This window comes from Balaenoptera ricei, chromosome 16 (genome assembly GCF_028023285.1).
Source record: "Balaenoptera ricei isolate mBalRic1 chromosome 16, mBalRic1.hap2, whole genome shotgun sequence".
Classification (NCBI taxonomy): Eukaryota; Metazoa; Chordata; class Mammalia; order Artiodactyla; family Balaenopteridae; genus Balaenoptera; species Balaenoptera ricei.
Window position 1 is genome coordinate 48,884,004 of NC_082654.1, and position 19,161 is coordinate 48,903,164.

General features: G+C 48.2%; 1 protein-coding gene across 4 annotated transcripts in view; it reads left to right on the plus strand.

Annotated features, from left to right (window-relative positions):
- ARHGAP22 (Rho GTPase activating protein 22) overlaps window positions 1-19,161 on the plus strand; it is a 197,702-nt gene that overhangs the window by 141,937 nt on the left and 36,604 nt on the right. For all 4 annotated transcript variants that reach the window (XM_059900629.1, XM_059900630.1, XM_059900631.1 and 1 more), the window contains one exon: window positions 15,868-15,996. In XM_059900629.1, coding sequence (XP_059756612.1) covers window positions 15,868-15,996 — 129 coding nt within the window. The remainder of the gene's footprint in view (window positions 1-15,867; window positions 15,997-19,161) is intronic.

A 19,161-nucleotide genomic window follows, 5' to 3' on the forward strand; every position in this document is an offset into this window, starting at 1 on the left:
TGTCCCGTTTAGATTAGGAGAGCCCATGGCAGCAGTTGCTATGGGGGCTCCGTTAATTCCGGAGTTTTTGTCCTGTGTCCTTGATGTAGGGTGTCCTTGATGTGGGGCTCCACAAGATATGGTAGTGGCCCCCGATCCGTGGTTTTGCTTTCCGTGGTTTCCTTCTCTGTGGTTTTAGTTACCCGCGGTCAACTGCAGTATGAAAATACATTAAATGGAAAATTCCAGAAATAAACAATACAAAAGTTTTAGATTGCACACCGCTCTGAGCAGCAGGCTGAAATCTTGTGCCGTCCTGCTCTGTCCCACCGGGAGGTTAATCTTTTTGTCCAGGGGATCCGTATATACATATACCCAGCTACCCGCGTCTACGTATACTTAGCAACTCACTCGGTTATCAGACTGTCGAGGTATCGCATTCACGTAACTTTTGTTACAGTATATTGTTATAATTGTTCTATTTTATTATTAATTGTTGTTAATCTCTTACTGGGCCTCATTTATAAATTACGCTTTATCGCAGGTATGTATGTATAGAGAAACATTGTCCCTATAGGGTTGGGCACTGCCCGCGGTTTCAGGCATCCGCTGGGGGCTTGGCACAAATCTCTCGTGGATATGGGGGGAGGGGCGCTACTCTGTTGTCAGATTATGCAGCGCGAAGGGGTTGTGGGAAAATCTATATTACCAACGTGCTAGGGCTGTCCGCTTGCTTCATTGTCCGCCCTGGGCTGGTGCCTCCGGCTGTGAGCCCCACGCCCCTTGGTGAGCTGGTTGCCCGGCTCTGAACGACTCTCAGGTGCCAGCGTGCCCTCCACCCCCGTTTTCCACTGTGCGCAGCCTGCAACCCACCGCCCACATGTGATGTGAGGTTTCTTTCACTTGCCACTTTATATTAAATTCTATTTTCATCTAGTTTTTAAAATAGGTAACATGGTTCAAATATCTAAAGGCCAGTGCCCGTCTCCCTACACCCTTTTCCTGTAGCCATCCCCTTTCCTCCCAGAACTGCTGCTCCAATGTCTTTGTCTCCTTCCAGAGATATTTTGCACAAACAAGTATATTTCTGTTCTTCCTTCCTCCCTCCTTCCCTTCCTTTGCAAAAATGATAGCGTGTTATTCTTCCCTTTACTTTTTTCACTTAACAGTATCTAGCAGAGAACATTCTGGGTGTAAAGTGCATCCTCATTTTTTTTAATATCTGCAGATCATCACATCTGATGAATGTCTATCCCTCTCCTCTCCTTGTCATTTGTCTTTTCACTTTTCTTTGCCGTGAAAAGTTTTTTTTTTGCATTTTATTTTATTTTTTATACAGCAGGTTCTTTTTAGTTATCTATTTTATACATATTGGTGTATATATGTCAATTCCAATCTCCCAATTCATCCTGCCTTGAAAATATTTTTAACTTTCCTGAAGTGAAATTTTCTTTCGTGGGCTCTGGTTTGGGAGTCATATTAAAAAGGCCTTTCCCACTTTGAGATTACACAAAATTTCTCCCACAACTGATCCTGGTACTTTTGTGGTTTCATTTTTTAATCTTTAAAATCACTGATACATCATGATTTTTTTTTTTTAATTTTATTTATTTATTTATTTATTTATTTATTTATTTATTTATGGCTGTGTTGGGTCTTCGTTTCTGTGCAAGGGCTTTCTCTAGCTGCGGCGAGCGGGGGCCACTCTTCATCGCGGTGCGTGGGCCTCTCACTATCACGGCCTCTCTTGTTGCGGAGCACAGGCTCCCGACGCGCAGGCTCAGTAATTGTGGCTCACGGGCCTAGCTGCTCTGCGGCATGTGGGATCTTCCCAGACCAGGGCTCGAACCCATGTCCCCTGCATTGGCAGGCAGACTCTCAACCACTGCGCCATCAGGGAAGCCCCATCATGATTTTTTATTTTGTTGTAAGATGTGCTGTAAGGATCCAACTTGATAATTTTTCTCCAGGTGGCTATCCAATTGTCCCTATTCCATTTATTTAATAATTCATCTTGTACTCGCCCATTTGAAATAACTCCTTAATTCTGTTCCAGACTCTCAAATGTGTTTTGAGTCTTATCTGTTCACGTTATGCAGTACCATGCTGTTTTAATTATTATAGCTGTATAATTTACTCTGTTTTAATAATTAGTAGGGCTGGTCTGACTTCCTTATTTTTTTTTTACAAAAATGCATTTGCTATTTTTGCTTATGACTTTTGAATCAACTTGTCTAATTTAAAAAGAAATGCTATTCATACTTTATTGTGTTAAATTTACGGACTAAATTAGGGGGAATTTGCATCTCTGAGTTTTCCTACTTCTATGGATGGTACGCATTTCTATTACTTCTAATTTATAAATAGATTGTGATTTCTGTATATTAATTTTGCGTCTGGTACCTTACTGAATTGTCTTATTGCTTGTAATGGTTTTTCAGTTGGTCGACTTAGGTTTTCCACACATATAAATAATAACAGCGATAATAATACCACCACACCCTCCCCTCCCACTTTTATAGTTTTATGTTCTCTCTCTAATCTAATCGCACTGGCAGATACTTCCAGGAAAATGTTAAATAACACTGGTGATGGTGGACATGCTTGTTTTGTCATTGGTTTTGATGAGAATGCCGCTAGCATCTCTCCACTAAACACAGTGTTGGGACTTCCCTGGTGGCACAGTGGTTGGGAATCCGCCTGCCAATGCAGGGGACATGGGTTCGAGCCCTGGTCTGGGAAGATCCCACATACCGTGGAGCAACTAGGCCTGTGTGCCACAACTACTCATCCTGCGCTCCAGAGCCCGCGAGCCACAACTGCTGAGCCCGCATGCTGCAGCTACGGAGACCCGCACACCTAGAGCCTGTGCTCCGCAACAAGAGAAGCCACCTCAATGAGAACCACGCACCACAGCGAAGAGTGGCCCCCACTCGCCATAGTTAGAGAAAGCCTGCATGCCGCAACCAAGACCCAATGCAGCCCCCAAAATAATAATAATAATAAATAAATTTTAAAAAAATTAAAAAAAAAATTTAAACACAATGTTGGCTTCGGCTACATCCGTGTTGAGGAAGGATCCATCTATCCCTACTTAATGTAGAATTTCAAAATGGATGTTGAATGTTGTCACACGCCTTCCAAGGTTTCTCTTGGACCCGGGCTGCAGGTCCACCAGTGTACCTCAGCTAGCCCCAGACCTGCCCCTCCCTGGCAGCTCCTGGGGGAGCCGGTGCAGCTCTCAGCTGCCTGGGGGCTCTCGTCTCTGGACTGGGATGCTTTCCGCAGCAGGAAGCAGAAAAGCCCACCTAACAGGCTTAAATCAAAGGAGATGTGTTATTCTCACAGACCGAGAAGCCCTGAGGTAGGCAGCTCCTGGGTCAGCGATTCAGGGTCTCAGTCAAGTTAGCAAGGGCGTGGGCCCCCCTCCTCCCCTGCCCTCCTTGGCCTGTTAGCTTTGCTGGCTGGTCAGCATGGTCACAAGATGACTACCAAAATTCCCAGAGACAGGCACGATATGCCGCCTTGATGAAGCAGGGTCTGTTTGTGGGGTCCTTCTTAGAAGTCATGAAGCCTTTCTCAGAAGACCCTCCAGGGACCTCCCCTGTGTCTCAGAGGCTGCATCTTCCGGTCTTAGCCTGTAAAGTATAACTGTTTTTCATTTCTTTAAAAATCTCCTTAATGTCTCATAAGTGCTCATTTCCTAGTGGCTACATATGATTCCATCTGGTTTATGTGCGCACTCTCCTAAGCCATTCCCCTGTTTTGGCCATTACGTGGCTTCTGACGTTGTACTGGGTTCAGCTGTTGCCTGCCCATTGGGGCGTTTTGAGCTCCCAAACACTCCGGGTGCAGCTGTGGCCAGTGCCTTTCTCGGCCCAATTAGAATTTCACTTCTGGTTCCAGCTCATCAAGAGGTGTGGTTGAAAGCTCCGAGTCGGTTCCCAGAACCCTGCAAATGAGAGGGCGGGGGCCATGGGGAGACTACAGAGAGTCCACCGCGTGCTGACTGCTTGGGGGTGAGGGCTCTAACTCTCTGTCCGAGACTGGGGGAGTTGGGTGTACTTTTTCAAGGTGTCAGCAATTTCCCTGATGGCTCTGGCCCTGGGGGAGGGGGCCAGTGAGACTCTTAATGTGGAATATCTAGGGGCCCTGCAGACAGCCGGGCACCCAGGACACTGTTCAGGAGTTTCACTATTTGAGACAAAAGAAGTCTTTTCAGCCAGCTCAGCCCCAGGGAGAGAGAGGCCAACATAAGGTTTTCATGTGCCCCAGTGTAGTGACGTGGGGTGCAGTCTGTGCCGGGACAGGGGTCTCTGCTTGTCCGGTCCTGCTTGAGTGAGCTTTCTCCCTTCTTCACCAGATCCTGTCTTCCTTCTCAGAAAACAGAGCCCCGGGGGCCCAGGTAGGTATTATGTGCACGAAGCTTTGTGCAGGTTGAGGACCTGCCCTGGGGTTTACATCCTTTTTCCTCCAGGCAGAGTACAGCAACCCTAAGGGACAGACTCCAGAGAGCGCTAAAGGAACCATAGGGACCTGAAGTCTCTGTTTCTCTCAGCCCGTCGCTTCCCCTCCTGACATTCTGCCCTCCAGGTCTCCCAGCTCCCGGGCCATCTCTCCTCCCCAGTGACAGACAGTGACAGAGCTGGGGCACCCACTGCAGTGCTGTGCTGGGGATGGAGCAGGGTGGGGAGGGTGAGCATTTATGAGACTCTGGACCCTGCAGTCGCCATGACAACAGAAATGCACCGTGATTTTAGTTCCCTTGGCAGGAGCATCTGACAGGCAGGGCAGGTGGACTGCAGATGCCGGACGACCTGGGCTTCGTGCCTGTGTTTCCAGCAGTCCTCTTCCATATCCATTTTTCCCTGGGGTGCCTTCTTTCCCTACGTGCTCAGAGGTATTTTGTGGCAGACATTTAGGCCACAAGACAAGCCTTCCCATACTTTCTTAGAGTCCCCGTGTCAGGTGACTGCCCAGCGGCCTCTTTACTCTCTCCCCTCCGCCTTCCCTTCTCTCCTTTTTCTCTCTGCATTTATGACAATAAAAAAAGCCATCCAGAAATGCAGAGGTCGGTTGTCAGCCTCCTCACACCCCCGGCTGAGGGCTGTGGCAGTGGAGGGCACACAGATGACATCCTGTCCCTTTTTGCCTTGTTCTATTCTAATAAGATACTAGGTCCAGACCACGTGCAAGGGGGTGATTGTCCAAGAGTGTGAATACAGTACCAGGAAGCAGGGTTCACTGGGGGCCACCTTGGAGGCTGCCCAGCAGAGGGATGGAGCCAGGAGGACAGACTACAGCCATACTGCCTGGGTTCAGGTCCCAGACAGGTTGTGAGTGGCCAGCACTTTTGGAGACCAGTTGGCAAGTAATTTCCCCTTGCTGACCAGTTGGGAAGCGCCACTCTAATTAGTCGTGTGACCTCAGCCAAATTACTCAGCCTCCCCCAGCCTCTGTTTTCGCATCTGTAAAATGGGTGTCGTAATCGTATCAACTTATAGGGTTGTCCTGAGGATATGGAGCTGAGATATGCAAAGCTCTTAAAACGGTACCAAGCATGTGGTAAACACCCAATAAAACTTGAGTGTTTTATTAAGAGAGATTGCCTGTCACTTGCACAGAGCCCTCCATGTGTCCCCACAGTGACCACTGCCAATCACTGAACTCCTGTCCCTCTCCAGGCACTGGACTAGTCCCTGGGGATTCCAGGAGGCCAAGGGAGGCAAGGTCTGCTTTCATGAAACTTACATGCCTTTAGCAGAGACACAATAAACAAATATACAAATAAATAAGCTAATTTTCCGCTGTGCTATATTCTATAGAGAACAGAGTGGGAGAGTCATCGGGCAGGAGGGGCAGTTACTTGACAAATGTTCTCACCCAGGGAAGTTTTCTCTAAGTGATGTTTGAGGTAAGGTCTGAAGGTGAGAGGGGGCCAACTCTGCAAGGAGCTGGAGGAACAACATTCCAAGAACCTGAAAGTGCAGAGATTCTAGTTGGAAGAGGGTGAGCTTGAGGAAGAGAAAAGGACCCAGGATGGCTGATGGCATTAAGGGTGGGTAAGTAGGAGGAGATGTGATCAGGGGACCTGGACGCCCAGGGTCACATCAGAGTTGGATTTTTATTCCAGGAACATTAGGCCCTCCAAGGAGTTTTAAGCAGATGTGCTTTGCTCTGAGTTGACTGCTTTTCTTTGTTGAAGGGATGGGTGGACCGATGGACCGATGGATAGATGTATGGGAGGGATGGGCAGATAAACAGGTGGCATCAACACAAGCGCAGCCTCCCTCCCTGTGCTCTCTCACCAGAGTTTGGTGCCTGCTGCCTGCCCCAGCCCTTTAGGATGGTATCTTCAGGGCTGCCTGTGGTCCAGGCTCCTGACACTGTGCCCTGGGAGGACTGAGTGATGTAGGAGAAGCAACCAGGCTGGGCAAGGGGGCTGTCTCAGGCTCTTTGTCTCTGGGATCAGGGATACACCGTAAGGGTGGAGCTGATTTAATGAAAAGCATCCCAAACTGCTAAATCCAAATCCTGCTGTGCCATTTCCCGGCCGGGTGGCCCTGGGCCACTGGGAGCTCCAGCTGCCCTGTCGTAACACAGGCATGGTGATGGTTACAGAGGGTATGACAGCACTTAGGAAGCATGTGCAGGCGTCCTGCCCAGCTCCTGGCTTCCTTGTCTCATTCAGTCCTCACCAGAATCTCACAAGTTAGGTCCAGTTATTTTGCTGATGAAGAAATGGAAGTGTAGAAACATTATGTGGCCAGTAAGCCCTTACATTTTATCAACCTTCTCCCATGTATTCATTTAATCTCCACCAACCAGGTGAGGTAGGCTCCACTTGGAGAGGAGGACCCAGAGGCACAAAGCTGGTGGCGCTGGGAGTCCAGCCCCGTGCTCTCAGTCCTAGAATATAGGGGAGGGAGTGTGCAAGGTGGCAGGCGCTTGGGACCTGCCTTGGGATTTCCACTGTAGGAAACCCAGGCAGGCCATGCACCAGCCCCAGCACCAGCCGGAGGGCCCCGCAGGAACCCGTTGTTCCTCCTCGCCTCGCCCCGCCCCGCCCGGGTCAGTCCCGGCTTTGGGGCACTGAGAAGTACAGAAGTTCCCCCGGAGAGACAAAGTTCCCCCAGAGAGACAAAAAGTGTCTGGTCCCCAGCCCACGGGCAGAGCGCACAGGCAGCCAGGAGGCGGCTGCAACCTGGAGCTGCCAGCACCTCATTTGCCTGGCATCTGTGTCTGGCCTGGGTGAGCTTGGCTGCCGCTGCTGCCACCACAGCCCCGCCAGTTCTTGCACCATGCCTTTCTGCCCTGCCAGGCATCTGAAGAGGAGCAGGCAGCTGCCCAGGGGTAAGTGAACAGCCAGGGTCAAGAGCAGGCTGTAGGGACACCAGACTGGGGGATGATTAACCCTCAAAGGGCAAGTGGCATTTGGTGGCTCCAAGCAAAAGAAGTTGAGTGAAGATGAGTCAACAGGGATACGTGGGAAGCTTGGACCTCTGCTCGGGTTCAGCCCGGTGCAGCCTGGCAGGCATGGGTGGGGAAGGCCAACCTTGGAGACACTGCAGAAAAGCCCAGCCGGCAACTAGGCATTGCCCAGAGCTGGCCACACACACACACACACACACACACACACACACACACACACACAGTCTCAGGAAGTCTAGGGATAGTGGGCTCTCCCCTTCCCCTCCAGCCCTAGTCTAGGCTGTCTGAAAGCTGTCCAGTCCTGCAGCCACCAGCTACATATGGCAACTGAGTGCTTGAAATGTGGCTAGTCCAGACATATTCTTAGTACAAACTACGCCTTAGATTTTGAAGACTTAGTACAAAAAGTATATAAATAATATCTCAATAGTTTCTGACTATGTGTTGAAATGAATGATACTGTTTTGGATGTACTGTGATAAACAAAATATATCATTTAAAATAAGTTCACCTGCTTCTTTTTACTTTTTTAATGTAGCTACTAAAACATTTGAAATTATCCATGTGGCTTGCATTATATTTTCATTGGATTACGCTGCTCTGGACAGCTGCATCCCCATGCTTGGCCTTCACCCCTGGAAATCCAGGTGTTGGAGGCCTCCCTGGAGCTCCCTGCTCCCCTGGGCAGCCTGTAGAATGATGATGGGCCCTGTGACACATCATACATTGCAGCTGCTGTCACCTTTAAACAGTGATTTCTTTTGATTTTTAAACATTTTCCGTAAATCCTGGGCTTATTAGGTATCATTTGATTAATTACATCAGAATGACAACTTTTTGACCTGAATGTCATAGAAGAAGTTCCATGGGCTATAGTGGTTTACAAAATGGTTTCACAGATATCATTTATTCTTTTTTCTTTTTATTATGAAAATTCTTATACAGAAAAGTTGAAAGATAGGAGTTTTTGTCCTGGAACCCCTGCCAGGATCTGTTGCATTTTGGAGTCACCTCCTCTCCCCCAAATCCCTTGTGTTGGTGGAAAGAGAAACTCAAAAGAAAGTTCTTAAATCCAGGAGCCCAGAGGGGAATAAAGCCCAGCTGGGGACAAGAAAAGCTGGGCTGGGTCCTGGCTGGGTCATGTAGGGGCTGGTCCCCTTAAACAAGCCACAGGCTGAAGTAGTGAGCACAGAGTGGGGTCAAGGTTAGGAATCAGGCTGCCTGGAGTCCTAGTTCACTGCTTTTACTGCTTGGACATGTTTCTAAACATCTCTGGACTTCAGTTTCCTTTCCTTTAAATGGGAATAATGACAGCACTTCCCATCAGCTTGTTAACATCATGACTGCCTCAGAGTGGGTGCTCTGTGTGTGCCAATCACCTTGGTTCTGCTATTGCTATTCTTCCATTCATCACAGATTCCGTACACACCCTCCCCATGCCAGGCACTGCTCAGTGTGCTGGAGTTGCTTATAAAACAGACAGAATGGCGGCAGGCTGAAAATAAACAGTGTAAATAATCATGTCATATAAACACATAAAATATGTGTACTGGATTGTGATAAGTGCTATGGAAAGATTAAGGCCGGGAAGGGGCCCAGGTTGCAGTGGGTGATGTGGATTGAGGTTTCAATAAGGGTGGTCAGGAAGGATTCCCCAAGAAGGTGACACTTGAGGGAAGACCTGAAGGAGGTGAGGGAGCAAGTCATGGCAGTGTCTGGAAGAATGGCTTTCCAAGCAAGAACAAGGGCAAAGGGAAAGCAAATGCAAAGACCCTGGGGCAGAGGCGTGCCCAGCTGTCTGCGGAATGACAAAGAGCAAGGCAGAGAGCAACAGTGAGGCTAGAGGAGTAGCCGGCAAGAGGTCAAGAGGCCTGGAAGATCACCGCACGGATTTTGCTGAGAGGGGGGCCACTGTGGGATTTTGAGCAGAGGTACGTGAGCTAGTTTGGGGCTTAACTGGGTCACTGTGCTGCCATATTGAGAACAGGCAGTCAGGGGCAAGGTAGGGAGCCTAGGGACCATGCCAATAAGCCAGAGGAGAAATGAAGGTGGCTCGGACCAGGTGGGCCAGTGGAACATGGTCAGATTTTGAATATGTTTTGAAGGAAGAGCCAGTAGAATTTGCTGATAGGAATGGATATGAGACAGAGTGGAGCTGAGGATGTGTCTGGTTTCCACTTGAGTAACTAGAAGGTGGAGTTGCCCTCACTCGAGAAGGGAAGGGGTGGCAGATCTGGAGATGGATTTTGTAGTTGGTACGTGGGAGATGGCTGGAGACATCTCAGTGGAGCTGTTGGGTGAGGGCACAGAGGCGTCTGGAGGGCAGGGAGCAGCGAACCTGGAAGTCATCTGCACAGGGACGGCAGTTAAAGCTCTCAGACTGGATGAGCTCACCAGGGCACAGTATGGGTCAGTATGGGGACAAGGGGAGGGAAAAGGCCTAGTGACTCCCAACTTTCTGCTTTGGGCACCTGGTTGCCCAGCACTAAGATAGGAGCACAAGAGGAAGCTGGTGTGATGGGTGAGGTAGTGATGATTTGCAGACAAGCCATGTTGTGCCTGTGGGATGTCCCACACCGGTAGAATCATAAAGTCATTTGGACTCATAGGAAGTATAGATCTCATTGCTCTTTATCAGTGCTTCTCAACTGGGGGCAGCTTTGCCCCCCAAGGAACATTTGGCAACATGTGGAGACATTTTTGATTGTCAAACCTGGGAGGGAGGGAGAGGCTGCTACCGGCATCCAGTGGGTAGAGGCCAGGGATGCCGCTAAACACCCTGCTATGCACAAGTCAGCCGCTGCCGCCCTCGTGTAGAATTATCTGGCCCCAAATGTCATTAGTGCTGAGGTGGAGAAACTCTGCTCCATACTGGATTTAATTGAGTGTGATAATAAATGTGAACATTTAGAGAGTGCTTGTTAGTTGCCAGGTGCTAAGCTAAGGGAATAGCTCGTTTCATTCTCCCAAAAAGGTAGGCACCCCCATTTTCTTCACCTTACAGGTGTGTGCCTGACATTTGGGGGAAGTTAAGTCCCTGCGCCCCACCTGGTGGATCTGAGCATTCACCCAGGTCTGGCTCTCAGCACTGTTCAGGAGGGCCTCAAACAAAGGGGTATATGGCAGGATAGGTAGAAATGCAAGAAAAGGGAAAAACCAGAAACAGTATCAAGAGACCCTCATCCTTCATGATGCATTTCTTCCTGAAATGTTTGCTGTTAGAATTTTTTTTTCCTTAACTAAAGCTAATACTAATCTTTCCTAAGTAACAGAGGACAAGGTTAGCGTACACAATTGAATGCTATAGAAAATCCCAATGTTGGCTTTGATGACCTATTTATTTTATCTTCCTTGCATTCCCCTCCACTAACACAGAGGAGGTTTTCTATTGCAAAAAGAATGAGTTTATAGTTGAAAAAACCTGGGTTTAAATCCTGGCCCCTCCATTTGTTTGTTTGTGAGCTAAATGTTTAACTTCTCTGAGCCTCAGTTTCTTCATCTGTAAAATGGAGTCAGTAGCACTCCTTCCCGCAGTGTTTATGAGGATTAAATGTGACTGTGCGTGTTAACTGTCTTGCACAGTGGTTTACATATAGTGGGCCCTTAGAAGTGGTTGCAGGACTTTCACTTCTGGATAAGATCGGTGGATCGATTTACTATCCCACCTAAAACAACCCCCCCAAAAAAGGACAAATAATATGAAACAATGTTTTTCAAGGTACTAGACATTAGGCAGTGAAGGACTGTGACACCCACCCCCCCCACCCCCCCAGCAAGAGATGGGAAAGCCCTACACGTGCCCTAGCTTACTGGCTTGAGAAAGTTTTCAGGCTGTGATGTAGGAAGGGGAAACCCAGGTGGAGCCCAGTGGACTCCACCGAGTTAAAGAGACAGCTGGGGAGACCAAAGCATCTCGAGTTTTCCGGATAGAATACCAAGGAGGAAAGTGCTGCTCAAAGAGAAAACCCCCTTGGGAGCTCATCACCACACGCACGTGAGGACATTACCTGAGGCTGAGGAAAGAACCACTGGAAAGGGTTAGAGGCAACACTGACCACTCTGACAAAGGGCAGGAAATAGTGCCTATTTCCACTGGACTCCTGGGGCATTGCATAGCGTACACAGAAGGGTTTTCTCTCAGCAGTGAGGAGTCATTAGCTCGATACTGAGAACTCTGGGCCCACCAAATAAATCTTAGAAACAAAACCTGTAAGAACAAGTAGACAGGAAGTCAGTAAGAATACGGAAAATTAAAAAAAAAAAAAACTGTCAACAACTAGACCTAATTTATAGAACACGCCACCCAACCACAGCAGAGTAATTTTTCTCAGTGCAAACAGAATGCTTAGCAAGATAGACCGTATTCTCATCCCAAAACAAGTCTTAATAAATTTAAAAGGATTCAAATCATACAACATATCTTCTCTGAAAACAATGGAATTGAATTAGAAATCAATAACAGAAAGATTTCTGGAAAATCCCCCAAACTTGGAAATAACACATTTCTAAATAACCCATAGGTCAAAGAAGAAATCCAAAGGGTAAGACATTTTGAGCTGAATAAAAACGAAAAAACAATATACAAATGTTGTACATGCCTCTAAAGCAGTACGTAGGGGGGCAACTATAGCACTAAACACTGTAGGAAACTAGAAAAATAAGACCAAATTAAACTCAGAGTAAACAGATGAAGAGAAATAATAAAGATCAGAGTGTAAATTAATGAGATACAAGTTGGCAAACTACAACCTGTGGGCTGGCTCGCTCTTTTTGTAAACAAATTTTTGCACAGACACAGCCCGGCTCTTTCACTTACGTATTGTCTATGGCTGCTTTCTAGCTGCAACAGCAGAGTAGGTAGTTTTGGCAGAGACCATATGGCCCGAAAACCTAACATATTTACTATCTAGCCCTTTAAAAGTGTGCTAATCAGAAAAACAAAGAAATAGACATAAAGTCAGTAAAACAAAAAGCTCTTTTTTGAGATTAATAAAATCAGTAAGCCTCTAGCAGGACTGATCAGGGGAAAAAAGAAAAGACACAAATCGCCAATAATATAAATGAGAGAGGTGACATCACTACCAAATACTAAAAGGATAATAAGGGAAATATTATGAACAACTTTATGTCAATAGATACAACAACTTAGATGAAACAGACAAATTCCTTGCAAGACACAAACTACAAAGCTCACTCAAGAAGAAATAGGTGTATATGTTATAGAAATTTAATTTATTAAAAAACCATCCCACAAGGAAAAGTGTAGGTCTAGGTGGCTTCACTGGTGAATTCTATCAAATATTTTTTTTTAAAAAAGTAACTCTACACAAACTCTTCCAAAAATATTGAAAAAGAGGGAATACTTACCAGCTTATTCTGTGAGGCCAGCATTACCCTGATACCAAAATCAGACAAAGACATAAGAAAAGAAAATGGCATACCAATATCCTTCATGAATATAGATGAAAAATTCTAAACAAAATTTTAGTAAATTGAACCCAACAATAATAAAAAGGACAATACATCATGACCAATTGAAATTTCAGGAATGAAAAGCTAGTTTAACATTTGAAAATCTGTCAGTGTAATTCATCATAATAGCAAACTAAAAAAAAAAAATGTGATCTTTCAATAGATACAGAAAAAAGCATTTGACAAAACCCCATTATCCATTTCTGATTGAAAAAAAAAACTCTCAGCAAACTGGAAATAGAAGAGAACTTCCTCAACCTGAGAAAGGACATCAACAAAAAACCTACAATAGATATACTTCATGGTGAAAAGTTGAATGCTTTTGCTATAAGATCAAGAACAAGATAAGGATGTCCACTCTCACCACTTCTATTCAACATCGTATTTGAGGCTCTAGTCGCGCGATTTGACAAGAATCAGAAAAGGCACCCAGATTGGAAAGGAAGAAGTAAAACTGTCTTTATTCGCAGATAGCACGATCACCTGTGTAGGTGCGCTGGCAAGTCAGTGGGGAAAGGATCGTCTGTTCAACAAATGGTGCTGGAACAACTGGACGTCCATGTATAAAAGGATGAACTCCAGTCCATACCTTGCACCATATACAAAAACTAACTCATAGACCTAAATGTAAACCCTAAAACCATGAAACTTCTAGAAGAAAATCTAGGAGAAAACTTATGACCTGGGTTAAGCAAAGATTGTTTAGATACAAAACCAGAAAACATTGATAAGTTGAGCTTCATCCAAATTAAAAACTTCTGCTCTTGGAAACACACTGTTCACAGAATGAAAAGAAAAGACACAGACTGGGAGAGATATTTGCACAGCATATATCTGATAAAGAACTTGTATCCAGAAGATGTAAAGAACTCTCAAAACTCAATAATGAAAAATGAGCAACCTCTTTTAAAAATGGACAAAAGATTTCAACAGACATTTCACCAAAGAAGGCACATGGATGGCAATTAAATACATAAAAAGCTGCGCAACATCATTAGTCATTTGGAAAATGCAAATTCAAACACAGGGCTCTACCCCTACACACCCATTAGAACGGCTAAAAGTAAAGAGACCGGCCACACCAAGTGTTGGTGAGGAGCTGGAAGAACTGGAGCCCTCATACACTCTGCTGGTGGCAACGTTAAGTGGTGCAGTCACTTCGGAGAACAGTGTGTGGCAGTTTCTTAAAAAGTTAAATATACATATATACAAATATACATAAATAAACATACATACCTGAAAAGTACTTGAAAAGCTAAACACACACAGGCTTAGAGCAGGACCCTGGGCGGGGGCACAGCTGGACATGAGAGCATCTGTCAACCTCTGGGCAAGGTGGATCCGGGTTTTGTAAATGAAGCTTATATGACGTGGGTGGCCCTCTTTAGGAAAAAGAATTGAAAAAAATGAGAAATTCCAGTTAGATACAAACCTGAGTATTCATTTAGGACAAACAAGTAACCACAACAAATTCTTAAAGCCATCCATCTCCAGGTCCCTTTCTTCTGAGTCATCTGGAGATGTTTTTCCAGAAAAGCATACATGGAAAAGCTTCCTGGCAACACCTGGCTTCCCTTCCCCACGTGGAACACTCGGCCACCTCAGCCCTCATAGTCCACGTTGAGTGGGGCCCTAAAGATGCAGAGCCGCTGTCCCCTTCTCAGTGGCGGTGCCCTTGCCCCGTGAATGGCCACGCAGCTGCCCCAGCTGTGGGTACAATCTTTGTTTTCCATCGGCCTGCACTGCTGTCTCTTGGGCTTCAGGCTCTGCTGTCTCAAGCTCCCTTCCTCTCCACCTCTCCACCGCTGCAGCGCTGCTGCCCAGTTGCTGCCTGGGCCCAAAGGAGCCGGGCTAGTGTGTGTATATTGCGGGGCTCAGAAGGCATCCTAGGGCCCTGGCGCACCACTCTCCTGAGCTTTGGGCCCCGTGGGCCCCTCCAGCCTGCTTTCCCACCACCCAGCTTCCAGGCCTCACCTGTGGCACTCCCCCAGCAAGGTTGCATCTCATCCCGTGCTCCAGCCCTCAGAGCCGTCCCCTCGGTTTCCCCAGTCCTCAGCGGCCTTGCTGTGACCACTGTCAGCCTGACCCCAGCAGGTCGCCTCGTTCATGGGGAATGGTGGGAGCGGGGTGGGGGGGTGTCCCAGTCCCAGCCCAGAGCTGGGGACCTTGAATCCCTGGCTCTGCCACGAATTAGCTCTGTGAATTCAGACAAGTTCCTTAGTCACTCTGTGCTTCAGTTTCCTTGTCTGTCAAATGCAGATAGTAATAGTACCTCGCTCAGAGGCATTGTGAAGATGAAAGAATCCTAGGAGGGCAGGTGAGTCTGTCAGCTTTGTTAACTAGAAGAATCAGGCACCGCTCTAGTTCACTGGAAGGCAGGTACCAAGCGCTCAGTAAGCACTTAACTCCTGTCTGGTCTCTGTCACTGGGCTGCGGGCCCCAGCAAGGATCAGCCTGGGTCTCAGTTCTCCTAACTGTCATCCCACCCCCTTGGGAACACGGATCTCTGCGACTCACCCCACCAGCAGATAAGCCCGGTTAGCTTATAGTGACATAAATGACGTATGGCGCATAGTGACATTCAGCTGTGCATTTAAGATGTGTGAAGTTGATTTAAATAAAATACGTAGCGAAGCTCCTCTGGCATCCGAACTTCTCTGAGCTGGTGTCAAATCTGCATGCTTTTTCCTACTAGTACCCCAGGATGATTTTACTGCTGTGGAGAAAAACAAAGAAGACTAAGGGAGAAAAAGAAACCCAAGAGGGCCCCAAAGCCAGATGTGGGATGTGGGATGTGGGAAGGGGATGGCCTGCCAATATAGAACCAAAAAGCACAGCTGTTGCCGAGTGGTTTTTGGAGAGACGACCTTCTCACACCCCAGGGAATGAAAGCCAGCTGTGGTCGGGACTGGAGAGAGCCCTGTCGGGGAGGCAGCCCGTGTCCACTGGGGTCCCTGCAGTAAGCCTGTTCTCCCTGTCTTGCAGGTGGTGCCGGGGAGCGGGAGAAGGTGCCGGCCAACCCCGAGGCGCTCCTGCTCATGGCCAGCTCCCAGCGGGACATGGAGGACTGGGTGCAGGCCATCCGCCGGGTCATCTGGGCCCCGTTTGGCGGAGGTACGGCCCGTAGCGCGCATGCTCACCCTCTAGAACCCTTGCCTCCAGGTAATCACGCCCCTCCGCCCTGCTCTGAGCCTGCAAGATCCCTCTCACTCAGGTCGTGCTGGCTGAGTCCCACGCTTCCTACTGCAGACAGGCAGGGTCGTCCTCTTCTGCGGCTGGCCCTCAGGGGTCACCCCTCGGTGGACTAAGCAGGTCCTTGCAGGGGAGATTTGGGCCACTTTTCAAAAACATGCCCTCCGCCGACTGGATGGTCCTGTGGCTTGTGTGTACTTGCCTCCCTGTGTCCAGATCCCTGCTGAATGCTGGGTGTGTATGGGGTGGTTTACACTTAGGCCAGAAGTGGACACTCAGGGTCATATTGGATGGCGAGGTACCGTGTCCTTCCCTCTGTTGCGGCTTGTGGCCCCTGCATGGCCCGCAAACCTGCTCTCTGTCCCTGACCTGAAAACAAAGGTTGCCATTTACTCACCTGCTCCTTTATTCTGCACTTTTACTGGGTGCCTAAAATGTATGGAGTGGTATTCCAGGTGCTAAGAATTCAGTGGGAAACCAAATAGAGGATGCTTCTGCCCTACCCTCCCCCTCCATTGTCCTGGGGGAGACAAACGATAGGCAAGTGAAGGTGACTCGTGATGTCTAGTAGGGGGAAACGCAGGGAGCAAAGTAGAGCCAAGTGGAGGATGGAGGGGGCACTGTGTCAGGTGTTGTTCATGAAGCCAACTTAATGAAGTCACCAGGAGATCCAGGGGATGCAGGGGAAGAGCATGCAGGCAGAGGGACCAGCGAGTGCAAACGCCCTGGGTTGGGAAAGGGCCATGGAAACACGAGGACCTTCCGGAAGGCCAGAGGGTCTGCGGGAGTGAGGACAGGAGGATGGAGGACCTGAGGCCTTGGGGACATAGTGGGGCTTCCAGATCTTGTTCTAAATTGATGGGGCACCAGGGAGGGCTCTGAGCAGGAGACAGACACAACTTGATTTATATTTATAAGAAGAGTCATCTGGCTGCCGTGTGAGGGGTGGGTCATAGAGACAAGAGCGGCCGAAGCAGGCTGGGACAGTTGTTGGACCCGGGTGCGGGGCCTGGGCGCGTGTGGGAGTGGAGGAGACCGTGGAGAGCGGTCAGCTGAGACGTGTTCTGAAGGTGGGGCTGCAGGGTTTGCTGATGGTCTGGACACGGGGCGCAGGAGAAAGGAACGCCGCCGCCCAGCTGTGCAGGTGCTGTCTCTGTAGGTCGGTGTCTCTGCGCAGTCATCATGAAAAGGGCTTTTAGAAAGGATCACCATGTCAGCTGGGCTGGGGCCAGCAACCCACAGCTAAGTGTGGAGACAGGGGCCTTTGGGCCAGCTGTGTTCTGACCACATGAACCATGGACATCCTCTCTCTCCATGTTTCACAGCGTTTGATTGATGCACCATCCAGGCAGGGGCAGAAGCTCACCTTTGGGGGCTTCCTAAATGGCTCCACACTGTTAGCCATGGCCTCCCTGCCCCCTGGTGATCACGGCACCTTTGACCCACAGCCCCAATTTAATGGCCTGGGAAAACCCAAGCCCACCCAGGAACTTCTGCAGCCTCCACGGGCTTCCTTTGGTGCAAGGTGGTTGAAAGTGACCCAATGGCACAGAATAGAGCCCAGACGCCCATGCCTCTGGACTTGGATTTATGACAGGTAGCACCCCTGAGCACCAGGGAAAGGAGAACATTGCCATGATCTTGGCTAGCAAGAGACTCTTTAAATGAGTTACAAAAAGCACCAAGTATTTAGCAACAATACAATGGAGAAATAAACACAATTCATTCTTACAACAGAAAACTCTACAGCAGTGAGAATGAATGAACTACAGCTCTACCCAACAGCATGCATGAATCCTAAAAACATACTGTGAGACTAGGGCAGCCCAAGAACATGCTGTGATTCTATTTACATAAAGTCGAAAATAGGGCAGAAGGAAACCATGTTATTTATGGGTAAATAATTAGGCAGCAAAAATAAAAAGAAAAGCAAAGAAATGAAAACCGTAAAAGTCAGGATAGCAGGCCTACTTACACAGGTGCTCATTTTATAATACTCTGCATCTCTGTGCATATGTGCTTTAAATACTTTTTGAATGTCTGCATATTTCACTCATAAAAAATCAAAAACTAAATAAAACAAAGAAAGGAGAGAAACTAAAGGTCAAAGAGGCTAAGTAATTTGCCCAAGATGACACAGCTAGTCAGGAGCAGAGCTGAGAAACAGAGGCAGATGTTCTGACCCCAAAGGCTGTGCTTTGTTCCAGCCCATCCAGGGCACTGTCACGTCACATGTGGTCTACCTGTACTCAGTGTGCTGGCTCCCTGACCCACACACGTGCCTGTCTGCCTGTTTTTCTCTGTCTCTCTGTCTGTCTCTCTCTGTACTTGCTAAATGGGGACCATTTGCAGAATCCCACATAGAAACCAGATTTGCCCCTCCCCCAGCCCTCTTTCCCCAGCGTTTATCAGACTTCTCAGGCTGTGCGCTGTGTGCCGAAGAAGTCACAAAAATTAAAACAGGAACCACCATCAAAGGCGCTTATCTCCTTTCTACCAGAAATATAGAGGAAAGGCAGAAATCCCAGGGGTTAGCGGTGGCAGACATGTCCGGGCAAGTTTGGCACTTGAAGGGGGTCTCCATCCGCCTCTGCAGGTTTCCTGGCAAAGCTGTTATTAGCCTGGGTTCCCCTGGAAAGGAGGCTTAGAGGATCAGCCCTTCTTTCACTGTTTAATAACAGAGCCCGTGAGCCCTTTCAAGCATATTTGTTCTGGCAGAGAGCGGCCACCTCTGACAGGCACCAATGGGCAGCGTGCCTGCTGCAGTCAGGGGAGAGCCCGGGCACCCCACAGAGAAAACGCCGGCCAGCAGGGCAGGGGAGCCGGTCACTGCCGATGGCCTGCCCAGGGGTGGCCCTGATGGAGGGCCTCTTGTCTGGGCATTCATTCAACCAGTTAGTCATTCACTCGAGGATGTGTTCTGGGGGCTGGTGACACAGCAGTGAGTAGGACAGACAAGGTCCCTGCCCTCATGGGGTGTACATTCTAAGAAAGGAGACAGACAGCAAGCAAGTAAGCCTGGTGTAGGTTAGATGGTAGAGAGCGCAGTGGAGGCAGATGAGGTGGGGAGGGCAAGCGGGAGTGACG